At 32.8% G+C, this 11577-nt stretch overlaps 1 protein-coding gene across 2 annotated transcripts; it reads right to left on the bottom strand.

Annotated features, from left to right (window-relative positions):
* Positions 1-700: 700 nt before the first annotated feature.
* Positions 701-11515, bottom strand: LOC149724977 (uncharacterized). Of its 2 annotated transcripts, XM_089891856.1 has the most exons (17): positions 11263-11515; positions 10736-11067; positions 10024-10105; positions 9460-9581; positions 9086-9259; positions 8096-8184; positions 7456-7558; positions 6671-6746; positions 6461-6554; positions 6000-6165; positions 5611-5797; positions 5034-5174; positions 3994-4787; positions 3589-3726; positions 2977-3167; positions 2702-2824; positions 701-1224 (listed from the first exon to the last, which is right to left on the bottom strand). In XM_089891856.1, the coding sequence occupies exons 1-17, from the start codon at positions 11360-11362 to the stop codon at positions 1212-1214; spliced, it is 2925 nt and encodes a 974-aa protein (XP_089747982.1). In that variant the 5' UTR covers positions 11363-11515; the 3' UTR covers positions 701-1211. The 2 variants fall into 2 exon arrangements, with proteins under 2 accessions (XP_089747982.1, XP_089747983.1); XM_089891857.1 differs by lacking the exon at positions 2702-2824.
* Positions 11516-11577: the final 62 nt, after the last annotated feature.

Below are 11577 nucleotides of genomic sequence, written 5' to 3'. Positions count from 1 at the left end.
AATGACGTAGCGAAAGGATATTTTTAAATTAAGCGGGGAGTAACACTTTTCACAAAATGGCCTATTTACATATTAACTAACTAAATTTTTGAATATGTTCATTCAAATTAAAACCTGGTAAAAAACAAACATTGTACCTATTGAGTAGTCATCTAAAGAATACTTCCCTTCCAAAAATAATCATGTCTGATGTCAGCTGGCACCTTGGTATAGTGGTTAGCGCGCCTGCATGTAACTCAGAGGTAATGGGTTCAAGGCTCGACGCTGCTATCATTGTTGGCGTATATGTCCTTGGGCAAGACACTTAACGGCAATTGCTTCAACCCAGTGGTCACTAATGGGTTGTATAAATTATCGGCCACACATAAAAAATACAAAAAGTCCAACAAAAAAAATAATCACCCACAAAGTAACATACATGGTAACTCGTAAACTGGCAGGAGGTGTTAAACCTGTGTTATAACGACTGTCGTTTTCCGATATAAGTAAGTTACATTCATTCACATTCGGCTGACCCACAAAGTAACACAGGCCTACATGGTAACTACCTCGTAAGGTGGCACGAAGCGTATGAACTCCCGTGTTATAAAATATTTTCTACGTAGTGGACAGAGCGGACAGAGCGGACATAGTGGACAGAGCGGACATGTACTAATTAAAGGGACAGCTTATTATATAACAAAAGACAAGAACGAATGAATAATTATGACGTCTATTTGTATTAAGCAGCTCCCAAAATTTGACGATTCAAAAAATCAATAAAAGTGAAATTTCATATAAAAACACAGCTCAAAAAACTTAACAAGTTTATTTAACTGAATTTAAAAATATGGCTCTGTAGTTCAAATTTATAGCTAATTAATGTAGCTAAGCACACACTGAAAGATTATACCACAAAATACTACCACGCTAGCATATAAAAAGAAAAAAACTTTTCGGTATTGGTATTTTAGGAGGTAATTTTTGATTCATTTTTTACATCTTAACAATTTAAAAAAAAGAAATAAATTACCTAGAATAAAAAATGGGGAATTTATACAAACAAACACCAAATATACATGCAAAGAAAAAGGAAAAAAAAGTTCGTAAATTTTCTGGAACCTTATTTATAACAATTACAATGCTCAGGCTATGTACACAGATATATTTTTATATATATTGGTTGAATTAGGACAACCCGCACAGAAACGCTGTTTAAGATTGGTAAGCTTCTAAGATGCAAACCTGAAAATTAAAACAAAGCTTATAAAAATTCTAAAATATATATAGTGCACTGTATATATCTGTTTAAGAATGAATGAAACCTAAATTCAACTTAGTGCGTTGGAGAAAGGTCAGTTATTCTAGTACAGGTTTCTATTTATTGTACGTTATATTCCATAGTAGACAACACTGTCAAAAAACACACACACTAGGTCACCAGCAATATAGTTGGTAACAGCATCAAGCATTGAACCCAAACCCTTTATTGGCACTGATATGGAAAAAGTAATTGTTAAACAGACAGCAGTTTTGGAGTAACACCTTAATATATTCATGTATGTCAGGCTCCTTAGCACAGTGGTTAGCGCGACTGTCTTTAACCCAGAAGTAACGGGTTCAAGGCTCATCCCGACTACTTCTGTAGGCATGTGTCCTTAAGCAAGAACAATTGCTTCAACTTAAAGGGGCATATAATCGAAAAATGAAAATTTGCATATGGATGGAGATGCCCAAAGTCGACCTAAAGGTACCAACAAACCTTCCTAAAATAATACGGCTTTTGGAAAAATCGCGTAAAAAACGGTGGAGTAAAACTAATTCGGCTGTTTTGATAATGCATGAGATTTCCTATAAGAAAAAAAAAAGAAACTGGACTTTGACTGTTTTTAGTTTCTAAACTAATGAAGAAAAGTGAAACTTAATTCTGGAATTGGTATAATGAATGCTTCTTCTTTGTAAATACATAATAAAAATGTAAACCTTATTATTTTTAATTTTTTGATTGAACCTTTCTACATACCAGATTATGTTGACAATTTTTCAAACCGAATGTTCAACACGAAACACTGACTTTTTTATAAAAAAAACATGGTACATCAGGTACCAGTGAGACATATCGAACATTTTAATATAAAAAACAATTAAAAATTATTTAATAGGGAAGAAATTGCAGAGATAGCATATTATGTAGCATGTTTAATTAAAAATTAAAAAATTATAAAGTCTATGTTTTACAATTTTTTTATATAGTTTTAAAGAAGAAGCATTCATTATACCAAATTAAAAAATAATTTTTTTTTAGTATTTTTTTTTACTCCAGCGGTTAAATTTGTGGTTTTAAAACCCCTTTTTTTTACAAGCTGTTTTGTATTTTGAAACTTTGATGGTACCTTAAGATCACATTTGAGCATATCTATCAATACACAAACTTTGATTTTAGTTGGTATGCCCATTTAAGATTCACTGAGGGCTGTAAGAGTTGTCAGCCACACATAATAACAATCACCAACAAGTTACACATAGGATAACTTTAATCAGGCACAAGGTGTGTAAAACGGAACATAAGTGTTATAACGGCTGTCATTTTTCCACTAGCAAGGACAAATCAAGTTACCATCGTTCATTTATATATCTGTGCAACTGAAAACAACACACATTTGTGGTAGCTTTTCATAAACAGTAACTTAAAAATGTTGGTATAATATGTTCAACTAGTTACTGTACTGTGCTTGACTCTGCCTTTGGAGTATTGTAGTTGGAAATCTGAAAAGCTTTAGATGACACAAGGGAAGAGAAACTGTCTATACTGTGTTCTAACTGGATGTATGTAGACTGTTCTATCCTGAAAACATGTAAAAGGAACTACTTGTTAAAACTGTAGCTCTTGTAACTTTGTGGCAATATGCAAATGTATCAAAAATACTTTTCGCATAATTTAAGATATATATGTAAAAGGTATCCGTATCAATACCAAAGTAGTTTCTTATACAATACCTGTTATTTATTGAAATAGGTTGCAGCAGAGTATCTTCTGATTGCATTTTCCCAAATGATAAGTTTAAATTTGTGGAACAGTTTTCTGCAGATGGAATTTCAGTAGTTTTTACTGTGGGTGCAAGAGTTACATTGTTTTCTTGCAGAATTTTTGATTGATTGGTGTCAAGGCACAGTTGTTTTGGTATGGGCTGCAATAATAAGTTGGGTTACTTAAAAAATAATTGTTTTTATGCAAGAAATATGTTTAAAGTTGGACTTGGTGATATGATACACTTTTCTACTGTCTAGTCATGACATTTAAAAGTAGAATGGATACAAAGTAGTTTTAGGTTTTCGCTATTGAAGGTTTTTCAAAAACTTAATGTTTGTGCTAATTAATTATTATAGTCGTGTAACTTATGTGATGGTTAATATATTACATAAGTAATACTAAATGTTACATGAACATGAGCTACAATATAAATATAGTAATATAATGTTATACGAATGACGAGTGTACATTTTTGGGAAATGGAAAAGTTGCTAACTTACTTGTACCTTTAAAAAGTGGTTTTTAAAGTGGATCAAAGTATGAACAGTGAGTTAAAAACAACATTAATTATATTTTACTTTGATTGGGTGAGGGGGGGATTTCCATCCCAGAAGATGTTTCACTTCAGGATCCTCATTTTCATCTGTCATCCTAAGCTTTCTGGAGGAGACTCTCATCTTCTTTGGTTGAGGAGGAACTTCCAAGGATGCAGAGATCTTTAGAGATAAGGAAGACATGATGATTGATGAATAAGAAAAAAAACTAAACTAGAAAAAATATACTTTTTGCTGAACATAAAAGTATTTTTTTTATTAATATATATATAAAATTTTAAAATTTCAGAGGTGTTACAGCAATTCTATAAATCTATATTATTTAAAACATTTAGGCCTCATATTATTTTTTCAGTTTTTCAACACTTTTTTTCATAACTGCAAAACTGCTATTTAAAGTTCATGCATAACCATTGGTTTATACTTTACCTTTTTGGACAAAGCTACTAATCCACTGCTAGGCAACTTGCTGTCAGTAAATCGCACTTGTGGCATTGTAGATAACCCAAAGCTGGTTGAGGCATGTGAAATGTTTGCTTTTTTTGCAGCAGTCTCTTCCAATCGTGTCACTAACTTAGTTACAACCTTTGAAATTTTCTGAGCAGGCTTGGCTCTGTTGTTAATTGAGCTTGTTACGTTACACAGCACAGGTCGGCAGAAGCCTGTCCTCTCATTAGAGTTAGGGAGCTTGGTTTTTGGTGTGACAGTCTTAAAGTTCGTACTAGAAAGATCCAGTTTTACGAAATTGTTCGTTGGTCTTTCGTGGGTGCTACTAGGTGCAATCACACGTATTGTTGTCATTTTTGAGGAACTTTTACGAGACATTTCGGGGCTTTTCTCCTGGCTTTTGTTTGAAGGGTTCATAACAATCTTCAAAGGTTGAGTTTTCATAGGAAGTACTTTGATGCACTGCACCAAAGACCCAGAGTTCCTTTGCATACCAAAGTTTTCTTTTGACACGGGCACTAAGCACTTTATATTTCGCAAAGCCTGGTCACTGCAAAGTGATTTGCTCACTCCCATGTTATGCTGAACTGTCTGGCAAACTTTGGTGCTTGATTTCAAAGCATGCGACTCCAATTTTGATGGTTTGCGCAAGTTTATTTGTGATCTGTTGGTCACGCTGTCCACAGTTTTCGAAATTGCTATCTGTTGTTGTTTCAAGTATGATAGACTGACTTTGGTTGGTGTGACCGGTTCAGTAATTGAATGTGAGGATGATTCTGAAAAATAAGTTTTAAATCAATAAAAAATACAAAAAAAAAATTATAAAAACTTGGCTGGGCAGGCAAGTCAACTGCTGAATTGTCTCAATTGCGTTAATCAGTAAAAACTCCATTCAGTAGGCCATACAGTGATATTTGCCTCCCAGGATTGTGTGTCTCACTATTATTGCCTATGTTTTATTAATAAAAAAATGCCGCCTATGAAGAAAACTGTTATAACTATACTATCACTCCCTTTCTTACCACTTTTCAAAGCAAGTTTTCTCTTTTTCTCTTTGTGCTCTGTGAGTGCTTCCTCCACATTACATGCAGAAAGAAGACGAGACATTGGAGAGGGGAATCTCTGCCGGAGCGATTCTAACTCTTGTCGAAAAATCTCATCCGCTGGGAAACACAAGATCAAACATTTAACAGAAAAAAATACATAAAGAGCTCATTGATTACATGGTAAACAAAGGCTTGCATAATATTTTTTTAAACTTTTTAAAACAAAACTTTTGCTGTGAATCTGAAAACTTTGGTAGTACAGTACCTTAATATCACATTTGGGCATCTCAATCCATATACAAAACTGTTTTTTCGTTGGTACGCCCCTTTAATTGACCAAAAAACATATTTCGCTAGTAGTATCATCAATCTTATATATATATGTTTATACATATAGCTGCTGTCTATAGTTTTTTTCTGTTAATTTTCTTTTATACATTATTACAAGCATAATTTCAAAACACCTTTGGAGACTTAGAATATATAAAAGTTCATTATCTGCTTTCAGTGCTTTAGTTATTTCTCCTAAGATGTCACCATACTTATTACTTACAATTGAATGAGGAGTCCAAATTTACGCCACTGTCGTCATTTGAGCTTGACATAGCTAATTTCTGTGATGTGTGTTTGACGGGGGTTACAATCCTGTATTGATCCCCTTTTAATGGGGTTTTAAGGGTGAATCCCCCTCCTTTAATTGGAGTTTCAAGGCAAAGGTCCTTTCTTTCTTGCTCTACAACCTAAGGCAAGAAATTCCAATTTTTTTATCAAAACTAAACGGATAAACAAGATTGTGTTATAATTAAACAAAATTTATTGTAAAAAGCTTAATTTTATTATTCATTATTCATATATAATATACATTTATATAAAAAAAGTTTTATAAAAATATGTTTTTTTTAAAATAAAGTTGTAAAAAGGCCGAAGAAATAATCATCTTACCTGGCACAGATCAAAAAGTCCTCCATCTCCCTCATCCTTGTCCTGCATGATGACTTGCATCTTCGGTGAGGACCAGAGGTTGGAGACGGGCGACATCACAATGATCTGACGATGTTTCGGGGACACGGCACTCGTGGATGTGCAGATAGCTTTGGGGCCAATCCATCTGGAAGTTTAATAAACATCGCTTAATTATCCTTTTGTTGTTGGGCAATAACAGCCTTTATAATAATACAAAGCTTTAGTGGCTTAGTTGCTGCATATCGATAATTTAGAATCCATATGTGACCACTGGATGGCAGCAATAACCATTAAGCGTCTTGCCAAGACAGACATACGACAATAGTGGTATATCCAACAATTTATGTTTTCAAAACTTCATAAATTCTAGGCAAAAAGGATTTATTATAAAAGCCAAATAAAAATTGCTACAACCATTAGACAAATTGTGCAAACTTTACCGGAAAGCAGGTTTTCTTCCGTGGTTTTGAACTTTTGTGATTAATCGTAGACTGGTGAGTATGTTTGCGATGTCATACAACCGACGTACTTTTGCTGATTAAAAATACAATGTTGAAAAGTGATAAGTTTAGATCAGTAAAACATATTATAAAATATGATTGTGTTGCGTAGCTCTGTGAGTTGTAATGAATCTAATGATCAAGACTTACTTTTATATTTATTGTCTTGTGGATTTCTATCTGTTATTAAAACTTTGGCAGCCATGTCCAATGAAACCAGTTGATTCTGGAAAAAACAGGAATGAATAAGTTATGCCATGTACAGATTAATGGCCTATAAACTAATGACATACATACATTAACTATTAGTATGTGCTAAAAGGTTTTGTATTACTTAGTAACTAGACCACATAGTTTTTTATTCACATAAAATTGTCAGTTAGTTATTTGATAGCAAATTGCTGTTTTGCAAGATGCGGTATGACAGGAAACCATATGTGACAGGATATGCCATGTCAGACTTAAGCCTGCTACCAACAGATTGCTACCATGTAGAACAGATAATGCTGAATTTTAAATTCCTTGGTTTTGCATACAACAAGCATGAATCAGTTGCATGTATTGTAGTAATGCACAATATAAGAATAATAATGCCTGAAGCTGTATAGTACAGGTGTGGCAATTGTTACACAATTTGTAAATGGTAATTATAAGTTATGCCCGCCCACTGCTCTAGGAAATCATAGCATATTATATATTACCCACTCCTTATACTAACTACTGACATACTATTACACGAGTATGTGCAAATTAGGTACTGCATAGGATAGAATATGGTCCAATACTGATAAGGTAAATTAAAACTTAAAATTTAAAATTTTAACCATGATTTCAAATTTTCAATACAAACTTTTGTATTTGTAATATTCCTGATACACACTGTAAAGCTAAAGCTTTAACAGTGAAACAAATTAAGCAGAGAGAACTTAACTTACAGGTTGAACCAGAAACAGGGTGACAAATTTCTGACTAAGAATCCCAAGTGACTTGTCTCTTCGTTTCACGCTTGTGTCTCTTTCAGGGGGAGTTGATGAAACACTAAAATTACAAAGATTACCATCAGCCATCACCTCAATGAGAATTTCAGTAATTTATTAAGTATTGCAACTATAGGAATCGATTTTTTCATAAAATATTTTTTACAAAAATTATTTATTTGAGGTTACGGTAAAAACATGTTCTCGGCGTTATGACAACCGCACTTAAAACGAGTAAGATAACGTTTATCTCGTGTGTGTGCGTCCATTACAGTGAACAGCTTGCTAGGAGCACTTGTTTTTTCTCCTAGCAAGACCTTGTCGTAATAAGGCGAGGCAAGCAACTCGGTAACTTACTATGTTTCACATTACTTGTAAATTACAAGAGTTGACTATTAATTGCCCTTACACCATGGATTCTTTAAAATGGATCTTACCAGATTATAAGGTTTGTCACATCACAACTTAGAGATGGTAACAAGTAACTTGTTACTTATATTTATTCCGTAATTATATAAACTTTATTTAGAATAAACTAAATTGTCAACCTAAACTAAATTGCACTTGTTATACAAAACTATGAGAAAGTAAAACTTACCTTTGCGTTGCAATATTTACTTTATAAACCAGATATCCGTTTATACTTGCTCTAATTGAATCAGCACTGCCAGATTCCTCTGCTTCTTTCTGTGAGGATAATGATGTTTTGATTACAATAAATGTAACGTGTTTAAGGTGTAAATAGATATATTTTGTTTGATGTTTAAATGACTAGTATGAACAACAGGAGACATGAGTTTTGTATGAATACACATTGTGCATTAAGACACTCTCAGCTCTTATCATTTTTCCATGATTTCAGATAAACAGAAAGTATGGTAATCCAGAATTACACTTAATAACGCATGAATAAACTATAAGATTAAATAATAATATATTAAAGCCAGTGCCTTGTGCAAGAGTATGTTGTATAGGCTATTGTCATTTATGTACAATGAACATCAATTTATTCAGGTAAAAATACAAATTTAACTGAAGTATAAGGGAACCTGGCACAATTAGAAAGCTGTAATGATTAAACTGTACCAAGACACACACTAATGTAGTTTCACAATTATGTTTACAATACAGTTCAGCAAGCCTGGACAAGCAGAGGTCATAAAATGCCAAACAATGCCACAGCAAAATAAATTTCTTACTCGGTCTGGAATTATAGGTTTTTGCTTTTTTTGCCTAGTAATTTTGATTTTCAAAACAAATTTGTAGTTTGTTAAATAAGTTTCAAAGTTTATAATAAATAAATGTAAAAAATATATATTTATATATTATATATATATACATATATTTTACATTTTTTGACGTTTTATAAAGATTTTTAAAAATGTTGCCCCAGTTTACACTTTATATTAAATCAGTGTTGGGCATCCAGAGGCAGAGGCCAAATTTAAAGATTATATATTATCTTAAAAACACAACTAATTTGCAAAGACATTAAAACACCAAAGAAGTACTATGAAATAGTTTTGCGAACCAATAATTTAGAATCTGTATTTTTTTTGATTAAAAAGGTCATGCCCTTGATTCTTACCCTGAGAGCACACAGTGTTTGTGAGAGACCTTTCCTTCCCCTCCAAGTATAATTATTCTTTGCAAGTCTCGTCACGACTTTTATTGACTCAAGAACATTTATGATATCGTAAATCCTACGCCGCCCAACACATAACTTGGCAGCTGCATCATCAAGGCAGATTGATATGCTCTCCTAAAAATACGGGATTTTTAAGACAATTTACTCCACCCTAGTTAATGAGTGAATTACCAGTAATCAAATACATATAAATATAAGTTATATAACTAACTGTAAAAAATAAAATTGTAGTTGCTGCAATTGTAGTTAAACTAAAAGGTGTTCATATATGTCGTACAAACAAAACATTTGATATTGTCCTTTTTCAATATTACCTTTGGGTTTTCTGGAAAAAGTCGAAGAAACCGACGGCAGAGTAGGCCCAGTGATTTTTCTTTTCGTTTAAAAGTTTTGCAGATTCTTCTGGGTGCATCTTGAGCCTGGTTCTCATTTAAGTCTAGAAAAGATTAAAATCAGTAAAAATAAAAAAAGAGTTTAATGCATTACTGAAAGAAAAAGCCAAAAGTTGGTGATTGTTGTTTTGTGCTACCCAACTCGACTGTAGTGTAGCTTATAAATCAATAATAAACGCAGCAGAAATTTGTCAACCACCAACATATTCTAAATTTCTAACTGGTGCAAAGTTATCCTAATTTATATACATATATATATAAAATTATATATATATATATATATTGTTAAAATAGGATAACTTGGCACTTGTATATATATCACTTTTATAGGCGAAATAGAAAAGGGAAATTCAAGTTACAACAAGGTATTCATAAACGTCACTTAGTAGTTTTAAAACCTTTACCATGCACTTGACTTTCAAAGTGAATGCAAATATTAGCTCTACTATTAAATTATTAAAATTATAACATAGGTAAACTAAGCACCTTCAGCCTCAGATTCCTCGGCTATTTCCATTGTTTGTTCCGAGAAACAATCTGCTGTTTCAACTGCCTGTTGGGGTTGGTCCTACATGGAAATATAGTTGTGACATTATAAGTGCCCCCAAGTTTTTTTAAACAGCTTCTAACTAGCAGAAGATAATATACCAAATGGTATAATGAAGTAACAAATGTAATTTCATCACATAGTTTAATTTTATACTATATATCTGCCTATCTGGGGATGTGGCAGTTGGTTAGCGCGCCTGCCTTTAACACTGGCCAAGGGGTTAAGGCTTCAAGGCTCGTCGCTGCTACCATTGTGGGCCTATGTGTCCTTGGGTAAGACACTTGAATAGCAATTGCTCTAACCCAGTGGTCACTAATGGGTTAAATTTTGAGTTATAGAAGACATAAAAAAAGTATATATCCACCGTGTGTGAAACTTAACACCCGTGTTATAACTTATAAGACTGCAGTTTTCCGGTGGGAGGCTAAAGCAAGTTACATTCATTTATTTACATTAACATATGGATACCAATCTATAGGTAACTTCTTAGAAAATTTATTACCCATGTTTTTGAAAGTATATATATAAGTGATAGCTGATAGGTCATATCATATGATATTCAAACAAAATATTTTAATATATATATATATATATAAATAACTTTAATCAAAATTTTTCATTTAGCGATAGGCATAAACTAAAACACACCTGTTCAGTGCTGCATGGTCTTGAAAACAGCTTTTTTCTTCGCTCATAGTTGCGAATTTCGGGGCTTGCAGCATGTAAGAGTACTTTTAAGTTAGCAGTTGGCGTTAATGCTGCAGTCTGGACTTTGGTATGAGTGTTTGATTTTGTAGGTGTTACCGTGGCAATTATATTCAAATCTGATTGTGATTCATGTCCATTTTCCGAGTTGAAACTTGCAGAAATAACTATTTCTTCGCATTGGAGCCCACTATCGTCAACATTTTCTTCTTGGATTGAAAATGGAAGCGGGCAGTTAGTAGAATCTAATTCATCCATTTCATCACTCCAGTCATCTGTCATACACATAAAAAAGCTCTAAAACAATGTATTGCATAAAACACCATTAAAGTATGTTTTAGTTGTATTTGTTTTCATGCAAACAATTTTATAACTTTTTCTTTGAATTACAGTGTTATGAAAAAACTTAAGAGGCATATAATCCAAGAAAAAGAACCAAACGTAAACAATAAAACAGATTTTATGAATACCTGTTTCTTCTTTGTCAATTCCATCCATCAAAGCAGATTGGATTTTTTTGATGGCAGCATCTAAACCTTTCCCTTCCTTCTCTGGACTCAGTGCCTCCATATTTAAAACCTAAATACTTCAAAAAGAAAGGCTATGTTTAAAGTTCAAGTAAAGAAATAATTCATAAACCCAAACCTAACAGCAATTTTGATTTTGTAAAGATCAACAGCTTTTATATGCAGTTATATCAGCAGAGCCTACAGCTACAAGCTACAGATTAAGTCTACTTTATATCTGACTTTAGAACAAACAAAAATCTGTCAAGTGCCACATAG

The sequence above is a fragment of the Ciona robusta genome, chromosome 14 (genome assembly GCF_009617815.1).
Source record: "Ciona robusta chromosome 14, ASM961781v2".
NCBI lineage: Eukaryota > Metazoa > Chordata > Ascidiacea > Phlebobranchia > Cionidae > Ciona > Ciona robusta.
Note: the sequence above shows the minus strand (reverse complement) of the source record. Positions and strands in the feature narration are given on the sequence as shown.

Excerpts from the sequence above, each read along its gene's own strand:
- LOC149724977 (XM_089891856.1), bottom strand. The coding sequence starts at position 11,362 with ATGGAGGCACTGAGTCCAGAGAAGGAAGGGAAAGGTTTAGATGCTGCC. Across the intron at positions 6,166-6,460 it reads GGAAGAAAACCTGCTTTCCG|ATGGATTGGCCCCAAAGCTA; the intron begins GTAAAGTTTGCA and ends TTAAACTTCCAG. Across the intron at positions 3,727-3,993 it reads TAGTAGCTTTGTCCAAAAAG|ATCTCTGCATCCTTGGAAGT; the intron begins GTAAAGTATAAA and ends TTATCTCTAAAG.